The 26,568-nt window shown below is 39.2% G+C and overlaps 3 protein-coding genes across 4 annotated transcripts in view; all 3 read left to right on the top strand.

Moving 5' to 3' along the window:
• The window catches only part of dyrk1b (dual-specificity tyrosine-(Y)-phosphorylation regulated kinase 1B), a 42,984-nt gene extending 34,407 nt beyond the window's left edge, over positions 1-8,577 (top strand). For both annotated transcript variants that reach the window (XM_079836644.1, XM_079836643.1), the window contains exons 8-11: positions 211-351; positions 2,565-2,868; positions 5,136-5,239; positions 5,332-8,577. In XM_079836644.1, the coding sequence (XP_079692770.1) occupies positions 211-351; positions 2,565-2,868; positions 5,136-5,239; positions 5,332-6,084 (1,302 nt within the window). In that variant the 3' untranslated portion in view covers positions 6,085-8,577. The remainder of the gene's footprint in view (positions 1-210; positions 352-2,564; positions 2,869-5,135; positions 5,240-5,331) is intronic.
• Positions 8,578-11,073: 2,496 nt separating this feature from the next.
• Positions 11,074-19,431, top strand: zp3d.1 (zona pellucida glycoprotein 3d tandem duplicate 1). Its single transcript, XM_079836787.1, has 9 exons — positions 11,074-11,721; positions 13,637-13,749; positions 13,838-13,941; positions 14,036-14,210; positions 17,008-17,119; positions 17,662-17,747; positions 17,831-17,901; positions 17,982-19,147; positions 19,233-19,431. The coding sequence occupies exons 1-8, from the start codon at positions 11,158-11,160 to the stop codon at positions 19,124-19,126; spliced, it is 2,370 nt and encodes a 789-aa protein (XP_079692913.1). The 5' UTR covers positions 11,074-11,157; the 3' UTR covers positions 19,127-19,147; positions 19,233-19,431.
• A 1,687-nt stretch (positions 19,432-21,118) lies between these two features.
• zp3d.2 (zona pellucida glycoprotein 3d tandem duplicate 2) lies at positions 21,119-26,472 on the top strand (the record flags this gene model as incomplete). Its single annotated transcript, XM_079837045.1, has 8 exons — positions 21,119-21,628; positions 21,991-22,103; positions 23,784-23,887; positions 23,964-24,138; positions 24,758-24,869; positions 25,007-25,095; positions 25,169-25,242; positions 26,225-26,472. 8 exons carry the CDS (start codon positions 21,119-21,121, stop codon positions 26,470-26,472), a joined length of 1,425 nt encoding a protein of 474 aa, XP_079693171.1.
• Between the last annotated feature and the right edge of the window lie 96 nt (positions 26,473-26,568).

Genomic DNA, 26,568 nt, shown 5'->3' with positions numbered 1-26,568 from the left:
AAACAGTAAAATATAAAGAATAAAAGCTAATTCAAAATATGAATAAATACTATGATAATATATAAATAATATTAATATAACACTAGATCCTGAGTATGCGCCCCTAATCAACTCCTCAGATAATAAATGCATTTCCGAATGTATTGATCTGTCACATATATGATAAGTCCATTTGGACCTTGCCCTGACGCTGTACTGTATCGTTCTCAGGTGGACCAGATGAATAAAATAGTGGAGGTGCTGGGGGTCCCACCCAACCATATGCTGGATCAGGCCCCTAAAGCACGCAAGTACTTCGACAAGCTGTCCGACGGCCTGTGGACCGTCAAGAAGAACAAGGACATTAAGAAGGTACTTTATCCTTCGGCCTCTGTGAGTAAAACTCTGCTTCTACTTAACCTTCGCCCTCCTCCCAAAGACCACCCTTCCTTCCTCACTGTCACCTGCTCCGCTCCGATGCTCACCATATCCTCAGGGAGAGGGGAAGAGAGAAAAGTAGGGCTAAAATGGAGGAGGGTGGATGAAAAGTTGGGGATGAAATTTAAGCAAGGCTAGTGTGTGCTAGTGAACCTCCTCCTCTCTCCACTGACTCGCCACGGTCAATCAAAACCCCAACCTACAGCATCTCATCGGCATCATTGGCCTCATCATGATCATTTTCACAGCCATCCTCGTTCTGTCGCCAGTTAGGAGCAGGCCAAACTGGTACACTACCATTTCAAAGTTTGGGATCAGTACAAATTTTCTTTTGGAATGAAATTAATACTTTAGGTAAAACTTTTTTACACAGTGTCCTTGTTACATAATGTTGCATGTACTTACCATAGTAATAACAGTAAATGTATACATAATTACATGCTGATAATAATATTTCACAATATTTTAGTATTTTATGAAATAAATGCAGCATTTGTCAGCATAGGAGTTTTCTTTCAAAAACATGACAAAAATCATACCGACCCCAAACATTTGAACAGTAGTGAAAATAAAATGGTAAGGCTTTACATCAGGGTTCCATTTGTTCATTTTAATTAGTTAATGCATTAGCTAATAAGATCTAAAAGGCCAAACAACATTTATTAGTCTTTGTTAATGTCAGATAATAAAAATACAGTTCATTATTCATTCATGTTATTTCTTAGTGTACTAACTCATTTTAACAAATGGAACCTTAATGTAAAGTGTTACTAAAATATCAGTTTAAAGATTTCGATGTATCGATGCAATGTTGTAAGAAAGGAATGACTATCTATTGAAATGTACATTGGCAAAGCCCTACTTGTTAGCAGCTCTCAGTCTAGTCAGCGACACGCATGGGTCACAGGTTAAGAGTGCAGCCAGTAGCTAGAATGACCCTGTTTCCAGTGAAGATAAGTGAAAGTAGCTTCAGGTTAAGAATGTAGAAAGTGTGTGTGTGTGTGTGCGTACGTATGTGGCCGCAGATTAAGACGCAAAGCTGATAGCAGGTGGAGGGTAAAAGTCTGGATGAGGTCCTAATACACTTTGTTTTACAGGATTAATGTCTGGCATTTACTGCCAACTCATCCAGAGACTCACCTCAAATGCTCCAGCACGCGTTTTGCGCTCCTGTGTGTACAATAGAGAAAAGCATTTGAAAGTACTCTTTTACAATGCGGCTGTTGGTATATTTTAAGTCTTTATTGTAGTATTTATGGACCAGGATACTGTGTATAATTGCACAGAATAGGGACAGTGTCAAAGGGTCTCAAGCTGTTTATATGACAGGGCTCAACAATATGGATTTTTTTTTAAAGCAATACATTTGTTTCACAAATAAAATATTATTTCAGGAAAAATAAGAACGTTTTCTACAAAAATACATTATTTGTAGTAAACTTTTATGCTTATATTTTTGCCGTAATAGCTGGAAATCATGCATCTTTATTGTAATTCCATGGCAGGTAGAAATTGATAAACACATTGTTGCTGGAAAATTATGATGACATGCGGTGATTTATGGTTTTGTGTAGTTCTTTCAATTGAAATTCTTTCAAAAAAGTCTCATTGTTGAGCCCTGTATGACACTGAGAGCTCCTATGCACTTGTCATTATTCCCACAAAACCACAAACATAACTCACTTTCAGTCCCCTTCACCTGCATTCATTCATGATTTCTTATACTGAATAGTTTCCTATTAAAGTCAACATGAAATCAAAATTGACTTTCCAATACACGTTATTCCAAAGAGTTCGCATCAGGCTCAATTTTCATATGGAACTTTCATGAGAAGTATGACACTTCTCATGTTTCAGTCAGTCCTAAGGACATTTTTTCTCCAATAACTATTCAGTTTCACTCAGAAGTGTGTTACAAGCACCATTTCATGTTGACTTTTATAGTATTTAATTAATAATATATAGCACATTTAAAATTAGATGTATCTATGTATTGATCATACAGCTTGGCCAGTATAATATGTCCTTAGACTGATAGTTCAGTGTTTTAAAAGTGATGACATTTGAACTGTTATCTGCACTTCACTAAATGCTACTTGTTTGTGCATCATTCTCTTCCCTTCCTCTATGTTGATTCGTCACTCCAGGAATATAAACCACCTGCCACGCGACGACTGCACGAGATCCTGGGGGTGGAGACGGGAGGTCCAGGGGGGAGGCGAGCTGGAGAACAGGGCCACGCGCCCTGCGACTACCTGAAGTTTAAGGACCTGATCCTGCGCATGCTGGACTACGATCCCAAGACGCGCATCACGCCCTTTTACGCGCTGCAGCACAACTTCTTTAAGAAGACGACGGATGAAGGCACCAACACCAGCAGCTCCACCTCCACCAGCCCTGCCATGGACCACAGCCACTCCACCTCCACCACTAGCTCCGTCTCTAGCTCCGGTAAGTGTGTGTAATGCCGCGGTCACACTAGGCTATGAGTATGCAAGATTTATACAGACACTGCAATGGTTGCGGCGTCATCTTTATTAAAAAAAATATATATATATTAGGGGTGTAACGGTACACAAAACTGACGGTTCGGTACGTACTTCGGTTTTGAAGTCACGGTTCGGTACGGATTCGGTACAGCAGTTTTACAAAATTGCTTTTTATTATGTTTTATTCAACAGTGGTTTAATGAAAAAAAATTGTGTCTGTCCTTAAATTAATTCAGTTATAACTAAAAGTTTCTTAAAGATAATGCTGTAAACTATATAGGGAGCCCTTACTTACATATTGCTATTAAAGATTAACAACAGAGCCCAAACTATTAGCCTAAATTAATTTGCTATTTATTTTTAGATATAATAATCAACACTCATAAGCTTCACATAAGGCAGTTTTTGCATTAACATCTAAATCTTATTATTATAATTTTTTCTCCAATTCGTTGCTGAAATATACTCATTTATTGGCTGTAATTTTCATGACAGGTTTATTTAAACATACATTAAATAAACAAGACATCACTAACAGGCTAAGTAGTATATAATGAATATATATAGGCTAATATAACGAATATATAGGCTAATATAGTGCATGTATTCAGTGAAAGAGTTAATCTCTCTAGTGAACTCACAGCTGTGGACACTCAATGACTTCTGAGGTAAACGTGATTCTACATGACATTGTTTACAAGCTGTTTTATTGTCTTTCCACGGTTGAGACACCGATGGAGCGATTACACAACATATGATACGTTTCAGTAAGTTGTAATGTATCCTCAACATACCTTAAGATATAAATTTATGTTTATTCTTTAGGAAGAGATGATCGCGTTCACGCGCGCTGCCGCTTGAAGTTGAACTGATACGCGTCTATCAGTCACGTTACATTATAGAGCGTTAAAACGGCATTTATCGTTTGAATTTTGTAATAAAATGGACTGAATACTCAATATGTTCGTGTGGGAACTCGGATTGAAGTGTGTTCCTCGCTTTAAACAAGCCGTCTGTTAAGTGTTAAAGATTGCATTCATAACCGTTCGGTACACGCGCGCACCGTACCGAAAGCCCTGTACCGAAACGGTTCAATACGAATACGTGTACCGTTACACCCCTAATATATATATATACATAATACATCCAAAATGTAAGGGATCCAGATTGCGTCCGGCTGGATGTACATTATCCTACTTATTACATGGCTACTTGCCACTTACATAAATAATTAGATACGAAACATTGATTTGAATTGAATTTTTTTTTTAACTCATTTAATGCAAAGCTTTTGCAAAGAAAAACAGATCCCAGGCAGCTTTGAGCCTAGACGAGGGAACAAGTTATAATAACAAGACAATTAAGGGATAATGTACAGCCATATAAACAATAATACCATAGACCTACTGCAGTATAGTTTTTACAGTTGGCTTGCTGCGATAGTCGATGTTGCCGGTGTTTAGGTGAAACACCGGTTACATCACTGGCCACTGCGGCACCGCCCCCACCGTCGCTTTCATTTATATAGTAATACAATTATTTGGTTAAGTTAGAGAACAGACACTACAATTAAAAACTGAACGTGTCTGCTTTGAGCCGAACGAGAGTCGCAGCACAAACGCAGCAGGAGTCAGATTTCATTCATCACGAGAGCGCAGAGCTGACACACAAGATGATCGAAAAGATTTGGCTTCAAATCGAAATGTAAATTAGTTTGTCATTGTACCGTTTTGTTGTTGTGTTTTTCATTAAGAATAATAGGCTAATGAACCCACAATTCAAGCAACCTGCACCCAAATTGGCGCTAATTCTAAACCGAAACTAAAATGAGCACGACATTCATTCACAGTGCGTGTCCAGTCTGGTGTGTTTTCAGTTCATTCCTATGGAAGCAACTTTCGTTATGAATGACTGAGCGGCCGTGCGCATCCTACCCTCGGTTCAAAATTAGCGATTTGAAAAGCCCCCGCTGGTGATACCGGTTTTATCGGTGTTGTCACACGTCACTTAACCAGTGGGAAAATTTCCTCACCGTCACATCCCTATTTTACTGTAAATACATTTGATAGCTGATGCACGAGATGGCACCAGCTGCGTTTGCATAAAGCGAGAGCATGCGAATCAATGGAATGAAAGTGTAGTGTGACCGCCCTTTAAACCGTTTGCTTGAGGATAGTAAAACAAGAAAAGGACTCGTTTTACCGCTCTTTGTCGTTGCTCCCAACACAGGTGGATCTAGCGGTTCTTCCAATGACAACCGAAATTACCGGTACAGTAACCGGTACTACAACAGTGCAGTCACTCACACAGACTACGAGATGCAGAGCCCACAAGTAAGTGATCGTTCTAGCGCACAGCACAGCTCCTGGTTAAGATGCCAAAACGACTCATCTTGATCCCCTCTGGTCGCTTCTTCTCCCTCCAGGCTCCGTCTCAACAGCAGTTGCGCATCTGGCCAGGAGGGGACAGCAGCATGGGTCAGCTGTCCAACAGCGGCAGCGACTCCTCCTACCCGCAGCTGCTGTTGCACAAGCCTGCAGCCACGCAGCACTCGCGCCACTTCCTGGGCAACATGGGGGGCATGATGGAGCCGCACCATCCCCACCCCATCTACGGCAGCCACCACAGCAACGGCAGACAGCTCCGGCAACAGCAGCAGCAGCAGAACCAGCCGCAGGGCCAGGCCTCGCAGGGCCAGCAGGGCCCAGCACTGATGCCCGTCTCCTCCCCGCAGATGCAGGACAGCATCGAGCTCAGCCTCACCCACCACCACCACCTGGGTCAGTCTTCCATCATGCAGCCGCCCCCGTCGAGCTTGGACTCCAGTCAGTACGGCTCCTCCAACCTCCACCTGGGCCTCTCTGCCTTTCGGACTAGGACAGTCATGGCCCCCCAGCAGCCCCCTTCCGCTTCCCAGCAACAGTTGCCCCAGGCCCCAGCCTCCCAGGACAGCATGGTCGCTGCCTCCAGTTTGGGATACATCCCTCCGTGCTACGCCGGCAGCAACAACAATAACAACCCACCGCAGGGAAGCGTCGGAGTGGGGGGAATGCTCACCGGGGGGCCCCCGCCCAGAGGAGTCGGGGGAGCTGGGGGGCGGCCGGACTCTGAGGAGTCCGCCATGATGGCAGTGTGCGGCAGCGGGAGTGGGAGCGGTCAGAGTGCAGCCAACTCTTGATAAATCTTGAACAAATTCCAAAAGCCATACGAAAATTTTAACGACAACATAACAGTGACAAAATCGCCACACGTACACACACACACACGCGACTCATAGTAAACGTACGAAACACACATACACACGCGCGGCCACACGTAACAGAATCGCAGAGAAAAACTTGTGAAATATCAGACAGTTGATTTTTCGTTTTTTCGTTTCGTTGTTTTGGTTTTGCATGGGGAGAAGGTCAAGGGAGGGATTTGAAACTATTTTTATCGTTATTTTTCTGTTTGTTTGTTTTTCTTTAATTGAAGGAGAAGAGCAGCGAGCGAAGAAGTCGCAACAGAAGGTTTCAGAACGTTTGTTATTTGATTTTATGTGATTTCAAGACAGGTTTGCAGCGAGAGATTTTTATTTGCCGTTTTTTAGGGGGGGGGGGCGAGGAGAAGGAGTGTTTTGTGTTGAAATAATTGAATGTTTTTGTCAAGACGACAGCAGCGGGAGAGAGTACCTTATGGTTTTTTTTTTTTTTTTTTTTTTTTGGTTTGTTTGTTTTTTTTCCGGAGGTTTTGCCGTAATTGTAAATTTTTTATTTATTAAGAATCACTACATAAGGAGTGGGAGAAGGGGTTAGAAAGAGATCTAAATTGAGAGGTTGGTATTTTGGGGTTTATTTATTCAATGTTTTATTTATACAGTTGTTTTTTTTTTGTTTTTTTTGTGGGCTCAGACAGATGATACTTATGCATAGAAAACAAACAAACTGGGTTTGAGTTTTTTTTCTCTTGGCTTCATTTTGTTGTTTTTGGTTGCTTTTTTCTAGTTGAGCATAACCCACACACAAACACACACACAAGACATACACTCACACATTTTTGTTACTTTTTTTTAATGTTTCCAGTCTTTATCTCGCTTGACACACTGGCTTATATATCTCAAACTATGAAACAAATCCTACGAATGAAATAAAGCAAATGACAGAAACTGTTTTTAGTCGCCACACAGTGAGAAACACCAACTAACAACTAGAGGAGGAGGCTGAATCATGAGCCGCTTTCACGAGGAGAGGGGGAACGTAACTCGACTTCACATAAAGGAGGAAGTGATACAGGAAAGTTTTGAAAAACATCAAAACATTTTGCCAGAAGGAAAACCAAAATGCTTCCCTGTTGTTCGTTTAAAAAAATAGTCTGCCTTCTTCTTCTTCTTCTTCTTCTTCTTCTTCTTCTTCACCATCTCACTAGACTCTCTCTCTCGCCCCTTTCTTACTTTGGTTTCTGTCTCTTTCTCTCTTTTTTCTAACCCTCTTTATTTTGGACAGAAAACTATGAAAGCGTTAACACATTTGTATTAACTCTGGATATGCTAAGCCAAATCTTGCTGTAGCTCTCTCTCTCTCTTTCTCTTTATTTTCTCGCTTACCCCATGTTTCTGTTGGAAGGAAGAGTCTGGGGCGAGATCTAGCAGGAGGGCGGAATACTTCAGTATGAAGGGACACTGTCACGCCCTCCTGACTGCAGCCCCTCCCACTCTGACTTCACTTCCTGCCTCTCATTTTGCTTTCTCTTGTCTTTATTCTCCCCCTCCTCCCCTTCCTCCTTCACAACACTCTGTGAGTGCTGTTTGCCATCAAGTCAAAAAAGTGAACAACTACTCTCTCGGCTGCTATCTCCACTCTCAACCATGTTCGGATTGCTGCTAAAGAAAACAGACAGATAAATAAATAAATGAATAAATAAATAAATAAATAAAAATGAGAACTTTTTAACCCTCCTGCTTCAGAAAAATGAAAAATAAACCACTGCATCTCATGTATTTATTACTATTTAACAAGGAAAAAAGAAAAAAAAGAAAAATCTGTTTTCTGCTGTTTTTTTGTTTGCTTTCTTTCTTGGTACAGGTTAAAGCTTGACATTTATATTATGTAACGGAAACATGGTATTAAACAAGTGCCTCGATTTATTGGTCAGCCACTGGACGGAATTGAACAGAAGAGGATTATAGGAGTTTGATCAAGGTTTATTATATGTATAGCTAAAATTCAAGCCTCATGCAACTGTGTAGAAATCCATGACAATTCAAACATCATGTGAGAACTTCATATTGGATGCGAGCCTCATTCAGTATGACTGACCAATACCATATATTTAATTAACTGATGACATCTTCATCCATTGTAATCTGTGTACATAGCATCCATGCATCATCCAGTTAAACGTTAAAGCAATGTTAGGGGTGAAATGTCATTTTCGAGGTTAATTCCAATGACTGGGATTCCAACCTGCGACCTTTGAGGCATCAGGACCTGCAAACTACCTTATTCTGCTCAGATCAGTGATGATGACTGCTGTCCTTTATGTTCTTAATAACCAGTTAAAACTTGTAATTGGCCTCACTGGCTTCTTTACTTTGTCATTTTTTTCAACGTCATCCTTCATGAGAACATAATGTCTGAAGTATTATGATATCATCAGTTTTGGTTTCTTTATTAAAGAGAGAGTTGCCTCTGTAGGTCCTCTAATCTTGTTATGTTTAGCAGACGTTGCTCACCATATAAATGTCACACTCACCATGCACTGTCAGAAACGTGTCTGAGCACTGATAAACTGTTTCTGAGCTGCTTAAAACACAACTACGGATGTTTGTGTCCACTCGGTCTTTATTGAAGAGTATAGGAAATATATCTATCTAGAAATGGAGGGGTTACGGGGGACAATTTGTTGCTCTGTCACCTCTCAATAAAACCCTAACATAAACCAAAACTTCTGTTGAAGTGGAGGAGCTTCTAAAGGGGGGAGGGGATCAAACTATTTAATTTTATTGAGAACACCGATATGTTAAAGGAACACTCCACTCTTTTTGAAAGTAGGCTCATTTTACAAGTCCCCTAGAGTTAAATAGTTGAGTTTTACCGTTTTTGAATCCATTCAGCCGATCTTTGTATCTGGCGGTAGCACTTTTAGCATAGATTAGCATACATCATTGATTCTGATCAGTCCATTAGCATCTCATTCAAAAAATGACCAAAGACACTTTCAATATTTTTCCTGTTTAAAACTTGACTCTTCTACAGTTACATCGCGTGCTAAGACCAACTGAAAATGAAAAGTTGCGATTTTCTACACCTATAGGGCTAGGAACTACTTTCTCATTCCTGCGTAATAGTCGCGGATCTTCGCGGCTGTACCATGGCTGCAGCAGCGCAATGATATTACGCAGCGCCTGAAAGTAGCCCCCAGCTAGGTAACTTTCAATGTGACCGGCACTAAGTTCGTGTAGTTGCAGAGAAAGTTTCAGGCTTGTAGCCGACAAATTGTTTTGTGGATTTACCTGTGTGATTAGCCATGGTTCTGTGTGTTGTAAAGGGCTGTGATAGTAAGTCGAAGGTGTATACTACCACCATGTTTCACAGAATACCAACGAATCATTGCGCCGCTGCAGCCATGGTACGGCTGCGAAGATTACGCAGGAATGAGAAAGTAGTTCCTAGCCATATAGGTGTAGAAAATCGCAACTTTTCATTTTCAGTTGGTCTTAGCACACGATGTAACTGTAGAAGAGTCAAGTTTTAAACAGGAAAAATATTGAAAGTGTCTTTGGTCATTTTTTGAATGAGATGCTAATGGACTGATCAGAATCAATGATGTATGCTAATCTATGCTAAAAGTGCTACCGCCAGATACAAAGATCGACTGAATGGATTCAAAAACGGTAAAACTCAACTATTTAACTCTAGGGGACTTGTAAATTGAGCCTATTTTCAAAAAAAGTGGAGTGTTCCTTTAATGAGTTGTTCATACTGGTTTGGTTTAGGTGTAATACCTTACGGTCTCCAGCTGGCTGATGTATATACTACAAATCAGAAGTCACTGGAAGCCGTACTTCAAATGTATTGCTGGTTTTATGAAGTGCTGGAATGAATTAGACTTTATATTAAGTGCTCAAGTTAAGACATTTCCTAGAAATTGACAAGTCTATTACTGGTCTCGCAGTAAGAGTCGTTGTGTTAAGATCTTACTTAATGCTACTTAAAGAGATAGTTCCCCCAAAAATGAAAATGTTGTCATCATTTACTCACCCCCAAGTTGTTCCTTCCAAACCTGTATGAGTTTCTTTGTTCCGCTGAACACAAAAGAAGATATTTTGAAGAATGTTTGTAACCAAGCAGATAGAACAACCATTGACTACCATAGCAGGGGAAAGAATACTATGGTAGTCAGTGATTGTTCTATCTGCTTTGGGGGGACTATACCTTTAACATTGCATCCCTCTCTCTACCAAAACAATCGTTTCCACACCCATATTTGCAGTAGTTTTGGATCTTAAGTAAATGCATCTAACTAAACATGGAAGTTACAAACCACATTTTTGTGTTGAAATCTAAAGACAAAAGTAAACCTTCATGCGGTAGCCCTATAACTGATTTTATTTTAATGAATATGGAATAAATTCGAGAGAACAGCAAATTAGACCCAGTAGCAACTCCGCATACTCATCTTTTTTTTTTTTTTTTTTTTTTTTAAATAAACTGTTCATTTGAGTCGGATCTTTTTTAATGAATCGGTTAAACCGGTTCACAAAACTGCTATGTTCGATTCTTTTGCGAATAGGACTGGTTTTTGGAGAGTACCGACTGATCTAGCTAAAAGTAAGTTAATTTATTAATCGATTAGCAAGGATGTAACAAATAAAATAAAACGCTTAGCCTAAGAACTAAAATTGGCTTTAATAAGTATAGGAGAAAAATAATAGGTACAACAGCCAGAAGTTGTAAATGGGTTTCCGTATATATATAAAGGCTACAATACTGTTATATGTAAAATATGAGGTACACATAATTACAACAAACATGTTTTTTTATAAACAGCAATAAGTGATTACATAAGGCTTCAAGTATACGTTTAGAGAAAATGTGACGCGAGATGGAATTACGTGATGACGTTTTTTAAAACTGTTCGAAAGAACCGATTCGTGACAAACGAGTAATTAATTATCCGTCACGTCATCAATCAACAGGTGCTGCAGGGCGCGCGCCTAGCGTTCTTCTCAGCGGCGTTTTATTTATGTCCTTTATATCACGTTTAAGAGTTAATGGCTATGATGGAGCGCATGAGTTTGTGTTTTTGTTGTTCTTTGTACTTTCTTGGCATAATTTGCATCGCCGAAGCTTACACCTACGGGGCCGGGGGTCGCCAAGAATATAGCAAAGCCGTATCCACGGAGCAGAAAATCCGTCTCATGCAACCCATGCCAGGCACGGTCAGGCCGTGGACAGAAGACAGTGAGTTTATTAAGAAGCCCCCGGTTATGCGACCATATCACGTTTTCCCAATGTTCCAACATGTTCCAGTTCCTCTCGTTGACATGGAGATGTTCAGACCTTTCTCTGGGAGACGACAATTACCAAACCTTTTGACTAGTCTTCTAATTCCTCAAGTGAACCCCCAGTTAACCCAAGTGTCGCCCGTGCGTAATGCTCGTGGCGTAGAGGTTTGGTGTGGGTACAGTAAGATCTCGGTGCGCGTGAATAGGAACCAAATGGGCTTCAGAAGTTCACCGTCTTCGTTTCTCCTGGGAACATGTCCTGTCTCTCGCTTCGATAAGCTATTCCTGTATTTCCATTACGACCTCAATGACTGCGATAGTTCTTTAACGGTAAGTAGTTATAATAAGATACAAATCTTAAAGGTCCGCGTTTGTCAGATGTTTCTAAATGATAGGCGGCTATACATTTTGCTGCCTGTATTTATAGTGTTAAAATTCATAAATGTGTGCAAAATATTATCAGTAAAATATTCTGTTGAAAGGATAGTCTTACTGTGTAAATCTGAAGAATTCTAGCAACGGTCAATTGTTTAAAGTTGTCGAGATATTTGTGATTAATCACGATTCCTCACCATTGTTTAGAAAACTAGGGGGAAAAATAGATAGCCTATATGGTAATGTTAAATTCTGTAAATGGTATGTCATCCTCTTATAATAATCTGAAGTTTACATATGTATTTTTTGTTGAGGCCTTTCTTATTTGATACATCAGGCTTTTATGGCTCATGTTATGAAACTTAAAATTATGCAATTTGTGCAGTTGCTGATGTTTGTATGGCCAAAAAGTTTGATAGGTTGCTAAAAAAGTATAAACTATCAAGTACACAACAAAGTAGAATGTGTACTTATATATATATAATTAGTGCTGTCAAATTGATTAATCGCATCCAAAATAAGTTTGTTTACATAATATGTGTGTACTACTGTGTATAATTATGTATATATATATATATATATATATATATATATATATATATATATATATATATATATATATATATATATATATATATATATATATATATATAATAAACAGAAAAAAAATCTTAAAAATATACGTGCATGTGTGTGTATTTATAATGATTATACACAGTACACACATATATTATGTAAACACAAACTTTTATTTTGGGTGCGACGCATTGATTTGACAGCACATTGTGTATTGTGTACACTAATCAGGCATAACATTATGACCTAATATTGTGTTGGTCCCCCTTTTGCTGCCAAAACAGCCCTGACCCGTCGAGGCATGGACTACACTAGACCCCCGAAGGTGTGCTGTGGTATCTGGCACCAAGATGTTAGCAGCAGATCCTTAGTAGATCCTTTAAGTCCTGTAAGTTGCGAGGTGGGGCCCCCATGGATCGGCCTTGTTTGTTGAGCACATCCCACAGATGCTCGATTGGATTGAGATCTAGGGAATTTGGAGGCCAAGTCAACACCTCAAACTCGTGCTCCTCAAACCATTCCTGAACCATTTTTGCTTTGTGGCAGGGCACATTATCCTGCTGAAAGAGCCAGAGCCATTGTTGACACTTTCAGCGGTGGACAGGGGTCATCATAAGCACCCTGATTGTCCCATACGCAACAAACTGCGATGCACTGTGTATTCTGACACCTTTCTATCAGAACCAGCATTAACTTCTTGAGCAATTTGAGCTACAGTAGCTCGTCTGTTTGATTGGACCACACGGGCCAGCCTTCGCTCCCCACGTGCATCAATGAGCCTTGGCCGCCCATGACCCTGTCACCGGTTCACCACTGTTCCTTCCTTGGACCACTTTTGACAGATACTGACCACTGCAGACCGAGAACACCCCACAAGAGCTGCAGTTTGGGAGATGCTCTGACCCAGTCGTCTAGCCATCACAATCTGGTCAAACTCGCACAAATCCTTACTCTTGCCCATTTTTCCTGCTTCCAACACATCAACTTTGAAGACAAAATGTTCACTTGCTGCTTTAATATACCTCACCACTAACAGGTGCCGCGATGAAGAGATAATCAGTGTTATTCACTTCATAATGTTATGCCTGATCTATATGTGTACATGGTTTTAATAATTTTTGATTAAAGATGAGTTATTTTGATTTAAAGATTATGATTGCACATGAATTAAACATTAAAATAGTTATGTGCGTGGATAATTTATAATAAATACTGCAATATTCCTTAAAATATTTTGAATTCATGGTGACTGTGTTCACCTTGATTTTACATACCAATGTTTGGTCCTCCTCAGATGATGAACGGCCAGATCATGTATTCTAACATGGTGCACTTTACACCAGAGCCTCAAGGAACAGTCATCCGAGCAGTGCCCCTTACGTTAAACATCCAGTGCCTGTACAACAGGTATACCATGATTCTGAAGAGGTTTCTGGACTTGGAAATGAAATGCACCTCATCTGTTTTTGTTTGTTTTCCCCCCCCCAATTTCTAGATTTCACTATTCCTACAAAATAGGCTTCCTGCCTGTGCCGAGGGAGCGCATATTTCACAAGATTTTTGAGGGCAGGGCCAAGTTTAGTATTTCTGTGTGTAATGGTAAGCTTTTCCTCTCCTATATAATTTTCTGTTTTGTTTGACCCCTTAATATGATGTTGGTGCCCACCGGTCTATCAAACTGTGTGAACTCTAGAACGCTGGGAAAAACTCGAGGAAAATGAGAGTTTTGTGCTCGGGGAGCCCATGTATTTTGAAGTCAGTGCTGATCATGCGTCCAAAGACGAAAGGATTTTTGTTGACTCCTGCTATACAACAGCATCCAAAGACCCAAAGTCCACTCCACAACACCATGTTATTTGTAATTATGGGTAAGCTGTTTGGTACACACTGCATCAAAACACCCCCACCCCCTTTTCACAGACAAGGCTTAAAGGGATAGTTCACCCAAAAGTGAAAATTACCCCATGATTTACTCACCCTCAAGCCATCCTATGTGTATATGACATTCTTCTTTCAGACGATTACAAACGGAGTTATATTATAAAATGTCCTCCTGGCTAATCCAAGCTTTATGATCGCAGTGAATGGGAGTCTAAAATTTGAAGCCCAAACAAGTGCATCCATCCATTATAAAAGTAATCCAGAAATAAAAGTAAGGCCTTTATTAACCCCCCGGAGCCATGTGGATTACTTTTATAATGGATAGATGCACTTTTTTGGGCTTCAAATTTTGGGCTCCCATTCACTGCCATTTATAAAGCTTGGATTAGCCAGGAATTTTTTTTTTATAGTACTCCGATTTGTTTTTGTCTGAAAGAAGAACGTCATGTACACCTAGCATGGCTTGATTGAGGATGAGTAAATCAAGGGGTAATTGTCATTTTTAGGTCCTTTTAAACCTAGTCCCAGACCAGAGGTGGACAGTAACTAAGTACATTTACTTGAGTACTGTACTTAAGTACACTTTTTGAGTATCTGTACTTTACTTGAGTAGTATTTTTTTCTGGAAACTTATGACTTTTACTTCACTACATTTGAAAGACAAATATCGTACTTTTTACTCCATCACATTTCTATCAAGGCCCTCGAAGTAGAAAGTCATAGCCGCTTTGAAAGACAGTGGATGATTTGTTTTCTTCTTTAAAACATGAATAGTTTTTTTTTTTTTTTTTTTTCCTGCAGACAGCCTATCAGTAATCACTTTTGTAGGATCACATGAAGTTCAATGATTTCCAAGTATTTTTTGAACACTAATCAATTGATGGCAAAATAGAAGGCGGCAGTTCCCAGACGCAGTGCGAGCAACCGTAGTCATACTTAAAAGTTAAAATTAAGAAGAGCAGACGTGGATAAGTCTGAAAAAGTGCAACGACGCGAAAGTGCACACAGAAAGGTGCCTCTCAGACGCCAGACCACAAGTACTGAATTTTAGTCTATTGAATCTACAAAAATTGTACTATAGTTAATTAAAACTAAAACAATTCAGATACCTAAAATGTTATAGTCAAAAGACTGACTAAAACTAAATCACAATTTGCTGTCAAAATGAACACTAGTATGAAATATGGTTGGTCAAATGATTTTTATAGATTTTCCCGCCAAGTTGCAATAGCCTTGTGGATACAGCGCTAACGCATGGGTAACGTTCGACAATGATGTTAGTTAGCATGCAAAAGCGTAGTTGGGCTAATAATGTTAACTAAAGTCCTTTCAGAAATGTTTTTACATAATCCTGTCAAATAAACACAATGTAGAAACCTCTCTTTTCTAGTATGATTTTGACTTTGATAAGAGCTTTAACTTTTAAACAAGTATTTAAATGAGTTCAAGGTATGCTAGCATGTCAGATGGAGCATGACTGGCTTAAACCACCATGATGGAACAGCGTGCATTCATACAACAATGCAACAATAATAAAATAATGCGTTTACTTTTACTTTTGATACTTAACCTGTTAACTGTCACCCCCCTTTTTGAAAATATACATGAAAATGCACTATACAAACTTAAATGGTTGCAATTCAAGAATGCTTTGGAATATAGACATAAGTTTGGTCTCATTTTAAAGAAGACAGTCAGCAGATTATGGCTCAAGTGAAAACACTTCAAAAAATAAAAGTATGAAAAAGTTATGAAAGTTTAAATTTACTGTTAATCAAATGTACTGTACTAAATATTTTATATTTTATGTAAAATATATATGTTACAAAATAATTTGTACTCTAAAATTACTATCACATAAAAGCCAAATGTCTAACCAATTTGTGTTCCAAATTTGAAGTTGATATCACAAAAATTGAAGTTCCCATGAGATTTTGTTTAGGCGCTGTACCACAAATAGCCACCGGGTGTCATTGAAATTCCATAGATTTTTTTTACGCAATCTCCTGTAACAAATGTATATATTTTTGTCCAAATATCATAAAACAGTGGGCAGATATAGAACTGTGAGACTCAGACCTTTCCGACAATATGTGTTTTGTCAAGATTAGAAAAGGTTTTTATTATAAAGTTTTTAAAATAAATGTTGTAATATGAAACATGACGACGCCCACTAGGGGAGGAGCCGCTAGAAGAATTTAGAGTACCGTTTCCATGGTAACGCAAAATCCGACTTCAAAACAGTTTTCACAGGATGAATCTTGAGTTCGTAAGCTTTCGAAAGATATATAGTTTGTCAACATTAGATCAGGATAAATATAGGATATAATTGTTTTAAACATGCAGTGGCAAATGGGCCCACCGGTGGGTCAGTGACAGTTAACAGGTTAAGTACTTTTAAAAGCAAGTACTTCTGTACTTTTACTTAAGTAAAAATCTATCTTTACAACTTTCACTTGTAATGGAGTAATATTTGACCAGTAGTCCTTTTACTTTTACTCAAGTAATAGTTGTGTACTTTGTCCACCTCTGTCCCAGACAAAAATGCATGTTTGAGCTGTTTTTACCGAAAACAACTAACGCTGGTATATCTTAAAATGTCTGTGCCATTGTTTTGTCTCAAGTTGTCTCTGTAATTTTTGTACATTTTTTATAAGGCACGTTTATAAAAGCTACTTTAATGTCTTAATTAAACTATGCCTAATCCTGGCTTAATCTAAACCCGGTCTATGAAACCAGGACTATGAGTGGAGAGAAAAAATAAACACCAAACCTTATTTTCAGGTGTATGGAGGACAGCAGAAGACGAGGAAGTCTCTCCCGCTTTCTCAAAAGACAGTCAAAGATCATAAGGTTTTCAGTTGATGCCTTTTTACTCCCCCAAGTTACTGGCAAGGTAATGTTTTCATTCTTAAATGGGTCTTATACTGTATATATAGGGGAGATCGGGGCTAGTTGTCACACTTTTAACTGCAAAGACTAGGAAGACGGCGCACTCCGATTACTTATGAATAATTAACTGATTTAACACGCATTGACCTACAGGTATGGGTCATTTTGTCACACTATATGGAGCAAGCTGTCATGAAAGGAAACCTGCTGTTTATTGACATTCATTAGAGAACAATCAATTCCAGAATATTTATCTAAAATAAAAGCAACTTCCAAAACAAATTGGGATATTTGACGGCCTTTTCAGCAAAATGTAAACCGTAAAACATGAAAACCAAATCAAATTGCTGAAATGGCAAAAATGGAAAAGTTAATGAACAAAATGATCAAATCAATAAATTGGCTGAGAGAATTAATTTTTTTGTATTAGTAATGACAGCATATAAAATGTGACAAGTTGCCCGTCATCCATCCATCCATCTATCTAATCTGTCTATCTCTTATATGAATGAATGTGTTGATTGCATTTGTCCTGAATTTTTACAGAAATTGTACCTGCATTGCACAATATCGGTTCACAATGACACAAGTGCCACAGCAAAGTCCTGTACCTATGACGATGCAGAGAGAAGGTGAATAATTGTATGTGCAACATACGTACTGTGTAAATGCAGAGAACCTTGATTCAATCTTTGATCTTATCCTGTACTAACAGGTGGGACGAACTCTACACCGATGCATCCGTTTGTGCTTGTTGTGATTCAACATGTGAAATTGAGGAAACTTGTAAGTTGAAGGCATCAGATCATATCATTACTTAAATAAAAGCACTATACATCAATATTTTGTTCTTGCTTTTGCAACAGCTTCTTTGCCCCAGATGACACAATCTCTGATAACAAGTCTACCCTGGATTTGGGACAGCAACAAACAATCGTTTACCGAGACTAAGAAAGACTTGGTCAGTGTTCAGGAGGACACAGAGGAGGTGAAGAGCGCAGAAGAAATCTGTGAAAAGGAAGATGGTGGTTACATTGTGGAGATTGTGACTGATACTGAAAAACAAATGGACTCAAAAGAGGAACGTAGGAAGATGACCATGAAAGACTTGGATGAGGATGTAGAGGTAATTGTTGGGACAGAAGAAACAACTGATGTAGAGTTAAATGATGAGGGGGATCGTTCTGGAAAAGTAATGTCTGTTGAGGAACAGATGGATTGGGTTGGAGAGTTCGAGGAGGATGCTGGGAGATTCAAGAGTGCAGAAGGAATTGGTGAAGAGGAAGAAGATGGTTACACTGTGGATAATGTGACCGATACTGAAAAACAAATGGAATCAAAAGAGGAAAATAGAAAGATGCCAATGAAAGACTTGGATGAGGATGTAGAGACAATTGTTTGGACCGAAGAAACGACTGATATAGAGTTAAATGATGAGGGGGATCGTTCTGGAATAGTAACGTCTGTTGGGGAACAGATGGATGGGGTTGTAGAGGATGCTGGGAGACTCAAGAGCGCAGAAGGAATCGGTGAAAAGGAAGAAGGTGGTTACACTATGGATAATGTGTCCGATACTGAAAAACAAATGGAATCAAAAGAGGAAAAAAGAAAGATGCCCATTAAAGACTTGGATGAGGATGTAGACGTAATTGTTGCGACAAATGAAACCGCTAACTCTGCTACAGAGTTAAAGGATGATGAGGGGGATCGTTCTATAAAAGTAATGTCTGTTGGGGAAAAGTTGGATGGGGTTGTAGAGTTCGAGGAGGATGCTGGGAGAACCAAACAGTCCAGCAAGAGTGGAAAAAAGGAACTGATTGACATTACCAGAGAAGAACTGTCCAAAGATAAAATGCAGCCTAAAAGTTTTGAGAAGAACATGCATGTACAAAGCACAGTACCCTCACACATGGTGATGGAGGAAGAAATATTTTTAAATGCCAAACAAGAACCAGTGGAGTGGATAAAGATGAACATTAGCTTACCCAGCGAGCGAGAAATGGGAGACTGATGTTTGAGGTCGCTCTTAAAGGTATGATGTTTAATTCATTTATTCTGAATTTAGCTGCACTTTATAAGAGATCCTTTATGTTTAGTTTGATTTATTTCTGTTTTAGGATCCTTGATGGACCTGTTTTGGACTTGCATCTGTGGGACAAAAGATCTCGGCATACTTTCTTAAAATCAGTGTTGTGGTCATGGATTCAACTGATTTCAGGAATGTGCATAATATAATGACATCCAGGTTTTATTCATGCCTATGGGATATTCAATGTACTGTAATGTCATCAGAATATTAAAAACAGTTTGATTGAGATGACCTTTTGATGCCTCTCATTGAATGACAAATTCTTTTTTAAGGGGTATATCTTACAGGTCACATTTTACCCCAAAATCATAAGAAAAATGGATAAAGACAATTAAGCAAAATTATTTTGTTTTGCGCATTTGTCTTTATTTTAGTGGTGTTTGTTGCACTGAATCTGAAGCTGATTTTAAAATGAATAATGAAAACATGTCTAAACTCTATACAGCACAGTACAGAAATTATATTTTGGTAACATTTTAAAATAACGTTTGCAGCATTTATTAACCTTTGGTAATGAGATAATAAACCTAAATCATAAGCAACTTTAATTATGGAATTAACCTAAAGAATTCTTAAGAGGAATATGCAAAGGTATTAAATAAAGTAAAAATCAGCTGAGAAAATGTATCATGTTGTATGCAACCTGCAACAAGGTAGCATCTGAAGAGTTTTGGAGCTGTTTTATATAATTATTTTATATTATTGCTGGTGATGTCAGTTGTAACTTAAAGAGGGCTTGTCAGATCCTCCACCTAAACATGGCCATAAACCCCCTAGAAAATAAGATGAGACATCATTTGAATTAATTTTGTGAACAATATAGACATATTTAATAATAAAGAACAGTAACAGAGAAGTCTATAATGTACTGTCAGATTGATGACCATGCTGTATGTATGTAGCTGGTCACATCAGACCATAATACTTTCTGGATTATGAAACAATAAACATGAGGCATTACCAGAGTGAATTTGGATAACATTAAAGCCATTTTGTACGAAAGAGACATATTTTGATATATAAATCTTATATATATATATATATATTCATCATTAATTTGCTCCATTGCGTAATGATGTCACTTGTTTTTATTTCTAAATAAAACTAGGTTTTATGTACCAAGTTCTATGTACAGACTGTTCTAAGAACTTGGTTTTATGTAGGCTACAGACTGTAAAAAAGGAATGAACTTCTCAAACTATAAAGGTAAAAAGGTAGAATAAAAAACAACAGTGAGGAATTGATTCTTGGTATCAATTCCAGAACCAGGAAGCGGAATCGATTCCAATAATTTCAGAATCTGTTAGCCGGTAATTGGCTGGCCAGAGTAGAGTCAAATGTTAATTTCATTACCCTAATTAAGAAATGTAACAGGTTGGATCAGATAACTTTTCATTATGTGAAAAGAGCATTAGAATAAAAGCAGTTGCACTGAATGATATTTAATGTGTTTGTAAAGTCATGAAACCTACACCCATAAACCTTTTATGCTTAAAGCTTTACTTGATTGAATTGGTTTTATTCTTCAATTTTAGCTGCTGCCACAAGTTTTTTTTTTTTTTTTTTACGCCTTTAATTAAACTTAATTAAACAAACGAATAAAAAATTATACTTAGGCCTGCATATTGACCCGGAAGTATGCAGACGCCTTTTGTTGGTGCTGTTGTCGTGCTGCAGGCTCTTTGCTCAGAGCGAGTCTACTCAGAGTTGATTGAACTAACTCAATTCAGCTGTTCTGAAACCCAAAACTCAGAGTTTCCCATCTCAGAGTTCAAGTTTAAACTCAGAATTGGTTGAACCTCCTTATTAAAAACGGGTCCCAGGTGCTTTAATTATCGGTTATGTGAAATATGTCAAGGTTACCAACACTGTTAGAGTGAGATTGTGGCTATTACTTTGATGCTATTTAGAGATATGAAGCTTTATTTTCCAGTAATTATATTTACTTTTGTGGTCTTTTTCTCCACATATGTGTACGCGTTACGAGCTGGGCCTAAGCACGCGAGCAATTCGACATCAGAGTCAGAACTGGACATTGGAAAAGATTCTGACGGATCTGCTGTCAAGCGTCTTGGCTCGCCATATTTGCAACTTCCCGTTTTCCAGCATTCTAGAATCCCCCTTTTGGACAAAGAGCAGTTCTCTCCACTGCGTTCACCAGGTCGTGAACAACTACCCAAAAAGACGAAAGAAGTCCTCATCCCGCGCGCCACAGTACAAGCGAGCTCCCGTCCCCGCGGTCGATCACACGGAGTAAATGTCGTTTGTCAAATGAAGAAAATGATCGTTGAAGTTGACAAACAGATTTTAGGAATCGATGGCTTGCAGTCTGACCTAAAACTGGGAACATGTGACATCAGCAAGACTACAGAGAACTATCATGTGTTTATTTACGACATGGACCAGTGTGCCAGTAAAAGACAGGTGTGTTTGGATAAAAAAATGTTTTTCCATTTTCTCCAGGGGCTGGCTACTTGTGTAGAGTGTCTGTGTTGCTTATTGTATTTTTGTCTGCTACTTTTTAATTGGATAACTTAACAATAAGGCTTTTGCAAACATTATGTAAACTATATGTTACAGCAAAAAATAAATAAAGGGAGATTAAAAAAAAAAAATAGATTACAAAACAAATGGGCTGGCAAAAATACAGTAGAAAAATAAAGGAAACATACACTCACTCACAAAATTCACTTTGCTCAACTCATAGTTCAATTCATTCAACTCCGGGCCTCCATATTCACTTGATAAACTTTGCTGTGACATTATCTTTGTCTTTTTGAATGCAGTTAATAAACAATCGAGTAACCTATTCCAACATACTGCGCTACTCTCCAGTGGACATTGGGCTCATCCGCCGTGCCATGCCTTTCTCGCTCCCTGTTGAGTGTCACTTTAACAGGTAAATCGATGTGTTTTTAGTTGTACCAGATATGTGTTGATTGTAAATACAGTACTGGGCAAAAGTCTTAGGCATGTTAGTATTTTCACAGAAAAAAGGTTTTAAGCCAGTTATTTCTATCTTGCTGTAGTGTGTCAGCAGGAACTATCAGTTTACATTCCCAAACATTTCTTTTGACATTTAATTGTAGTAATCCAGTGAGATTTTTTTGTGTGCGTGTATGCACAAGGAGCTTGACAACAGCCGGTATGATCCACACGGAGATCTGATCTCACCATCATCGAGTCCATCTGGGATTACATGAAGAAACAATGGCGACAGACTAAATCCAGAAGAACTGCGGACACGTCTCCAAGACGCTTTAAGGCAAAGGGTGGTCACACCAAATATTTGATTTGGTTAATAGAAGTTAATTGATAAAAAACACAAGTGCCTAAAACTTTTGCTTTGCAGGAAGGTTTCTACAAGCGTCTTGGAGACTTTTCTTCTGGATTTAGTTCCTTCATGTAATCCCAGATGAACTCTATGATGGTGACATCAGATCTCCGTGTGGATCATACTGGCTGTTGTCAGACTCCTTCTGCATACATGAATCTCACTGGATTATTACAATTAATGTCAAAAGGAATGTTTGGAAATGTAAACTGATATTTCCTACTGACGCACTACAGCAAAAGATATACGCCGATCAGGCATAACATTATGCCTAATATTGTGTTTGTCCCCCTTTTGCTGCCAAAACAGCCCTGACCCGTCGAGGCATGGACTCCACTGAGGGTGTGCTGTGGTATCTGGCACAAAGATGTTAGCAGCAGATTCTTTAAGTCCTGTAAGTTGCAAGTTGGGGCCTCCATAGATCGGACTTGTTTGTTCAGCACATTCCACAGATGCTCGATTGGATTGACATCTGGAGAATTTGGAGGCAAAGTCAACACCTCAATCTTGTTCTTGTGCTCCTCAAACCTGTTGATAGAGGCCACAGCCACCAGGGAACGAGTTGCCGCTTTCGGAGGTGGACAGGGGTCAGCATGGGCACCCTGACTGGTCTGCGGCTATGCAGCCCCATACAAAACAAATTGTGATGCACTGTGTATTCTGACACCTTTCTATCAGAACCAGCATTAACTTCTTGAGCAATTTGAGCTACAGTAGCTCGTCTGTTTGATCAGACCACACATGCCAGCCTTTGCTCCCCACGTGCATCAATGAGCATTGGGCAACCATGACCCTGTCGCCGGTTCACCACTGTTCCTTCCTTGGACCACTTTTGATAGATTCTGACGACTGCAGACCGGGAACACCCCACAAGAGCTCCAGTTTTGCAGCTCTGACCCAGTCGTCTAGCCATCACAATTTGGCCCTTGTCAAACTCGCTCAAATCCTTACTCTTGCCCATTTTTCCTGCTTCTAACACATCAACTTTGAGGACCGAATGTTCACTTGCTGCCTAATATATCCCACCCACTAACAGGTGCTAACAGGTCATAATGTCATGCCTGAACATTGTAAATAACTGGCCTAAACCAGTTTTTTCGGGGGGTGAAAATACTAACGTGCCTATGACTTTTGCACAGTACTGTTTCTGTATGTTCCACCTTAACTTGTCTAATTTGTGTATCTGTTAATCGTGGATTGATTTATTTTTTTTAACAAGCTAACACCCATGCTCTCTCCCCCCAGATATCATTACTCGTACAAAATTGGCTACGTACCACAAATCAGATTTCAGAACCACTTCAAGCCGCTGAGAACTGTGGACAGCATTGTACTAACCGCCCGTGATGGTAAATAAGGTTTGAGTAATGAAATTTGTACTCTATTCTGTATCAGTCAATGAATCATCACCTCTCTGTCTTTCAGAGCAGTGGAGAATATTATCCTCCACACAAGAGTACACCCTTGGTCACCCCATGTACTTTCAGGCAGACGGACTCCGTCTTGCTGAGGACGAGAGGCTGTTTGTGGATTCATGTTATGTGACCATCAGCAGTTCTCATTTGTCCATGCCGCGATTTACAGTCATTGAAAACTACGGGTAACCTTTTGTTCATTTAACCCTATAAAGTCTACTGTATCATTTGTATCAACATGATCCTTTGCTGAAATAACTGTACACAATCTACTACATGCCTTCTGACGTCTCTTTGATATTTTATACTTTTTAAGCAAGCAAAGCGTTTAGTATTTATTCTAATACGTCCCCCTTCAGGTTGTGGTACATGTCTTTTTTTCTGTTGACTTGATTATCCATACAGCAGTTTGTTTAGAAAAATCATGTTAAAATGTATCAAATTCAGGCTTTTGAGGAATGTTTATTTGCACATCCCTCAAACCTCATTGTATTGCATTACATTGTTTTTAATCATAACTTAGCAATTAATCTGTCTAAGCGTATTAGGATATATAGAGTGACAATTGTTATTTATATGCAATATATGCAAGTAGTCTGCTATACTGTTATGAAGAATGAGAATTTCATTTTACTTTTTGGCCATGTAAATCTCAGCAACTGCATTAAATTGCAGATTTTTGGTCAGTTTGGGCCTCTGGATAAAATTGAGGTGTTATTTTTATTTTTCCTCCTCGAGTATGAGCTCCACCTTCCCTTATATCATGCTATTTGAGCCATAAAATGTGTGCACTTTTTATTTCAGGTGTATTATTGATAGCATGAGCAGTATGTGGTCCAGATTCATACAAAGTGGACAAAGGAATGTTGTGCGCTTCTCATTGGATGCATTTCTATTCCATGGAATGTTGGGAAAGGTAAAAAAAAGCTAAAATTACATTGTCATACAATTTCAGAAAAATGTTGCATGCTTCTACAAATAAGAGGGGTCTTTTTGTGATCAGAATAACAGTCGAGTCTGTTAATTGAGGTTGCCTGTTCTCTTTATTCTCAGCAACTTTACATGCATTGTGAAATATCTGTCGGCAGTCTAAAGCCAACGGCAAATGCAAAGTCCTGCACTTACAACTACTCAACAAAACGGTACATTGAGTTTTGGTTGTATTGTGGTGATTCAAAACTGAATTGGTACTAATTTGGATCATGTCTTCTTCAGATGGGAAGAACTTTACAGTTCACATGATGTGTGCATCTGCTGCGATTCTATGTGTCTATCTTCTGACCTCTCTGGTGAGAAACCTCAAGTGATCCTACTTTTAACCATTTTAATATTCAGTCAGTTTTCATGAAGTATGTTGTTGTTGTTGGTATATACACCGATCAGGCATAACATTATGACCGTTATAACATTCCTAATATTGTGTTGGTCCCCCTTTTGCTGCCAAAACAGCCCTGACCCATCAAGGCATGGACTCCACTAGGCCCCTGAAGGTGTGCTGTGGTATCTGGCACCTGGTTCGCAACCGGCCATCCATGTGATGTAAAAGAAACGCGATTCATCAGACCAGGCCAACTTCTTCCATTGCTACGTGGTCCAGTTCTGATGCTCACATGTCCACTGTTTGCGCTTTCGGCGGTGGACAGGGGTCAGCATGGGCACCTGACTGGTCTGCGGCTATGCAGCCCCCATACGCAACAAACTGCGATGCACTGTGTATTCTGACACCTTTCTATCAGAACCATCATTCACTTCTTGAGCAATTTGAGCTACAGTAGCTCGTCTGTTTGATTGGACCACACGGGCCAGCCTTCACTCCCCACGTGCATTAATGAGCCTTGGCCGCCCATGACCCTGTCGCCGTTCCACCAATATTCCTTCCTTGGACCACTTTTGATAGATACTGACCACTGCAGACCGGGAACACCCCACAAGAGCTGCAGTTTTGGAGATGCTCAGACCCAGTCGTCTAGCCATCACAATCACCCTTGTCAAACTCACTCAAATCCTTGTGTTTGGCCATTTTTCCTTCTTCTACCACGTCAACTTTGAGGACCAAATGTTCACTTGCTGCCTAATATATCCCACCCACTAACAGGTGCTGTGATGAAGAGATAATCAGTGTTATTCACTTCACCTGTCAGTGGTCATAATGTTATCCCTGATCGGTGTAGATCTTTTCATAGCATTGAGGGTAAATGCTATATTGCCTGTAAAACATCATGGTAGTAACTAGATTTCACATCAAGCCATTTTTCATGTATCCATGTACAGTGTCCAGTAAGGTCATCACCAGTGAGCCCTGGATCATGGAGTCTGAGTTGAACACAGGCAAGGAAGAGCAAACAACTCCATTCCTGTCAGAGGAGGTGGGAACAGGCTTTGTTCAAGTAATAACCACACCAGCCGCTGAGATTGGACCACATCATTTTATGCCAGACTTGACTCTGGTGGAGGAGGAGGAGGAAGACAAATTTATGGAGCCTCTCAGAATATTTGAGGAGGTATTTGGTTTGGATTAAACAGAGGACTTAGTAAAGACATTTTGATTTAGAGTTTTCACAGCTTAATTTCACTTGAAATGTTAATAAATATATTTTTGAAATTTGCATGTTTTT

The sequence above is a fragment of the Gobio gobio genome, assembly GCF_949357685.1.
Source record: "Gobio gobio genome assembly, chromosome: 15".
Taxonomy (NCBI): Eukaryota; Metazoa; Chordata; class Actinopteri; order Cypriniformes; family Gobionidae; genus Gobio; species Gobio gobio.
This window is presented reverse-complemented; position numbering and strand designations above follow the sequence as displayed.

Excerpts from the sequence above, each read along its gene's own strand:
- zp3d.1 (XM_079836787.1), top strand. The coding sequence starts at position 11,158 with ATGGCTATGATGGAGCGCATGAGTTTGTGTTTTTGTTGTTCTTTGTAC. Across the intron at positions 11,722-13,636 it reads ACTGCGATAGTTCTTTAACG|ATGATGAACGGCCAGATCAT; the intron begins GTAAGTAGTTAT and ends GGTCCTCCTCAG. Across the intron at positions 13,942-14,035 it reads TAGTATTTCTGTGTGTAATG|AACGCTGGGAAAAACTCGAG; the intron begins GTAAGCTTTTCC and ends TGTGAACTCTAG.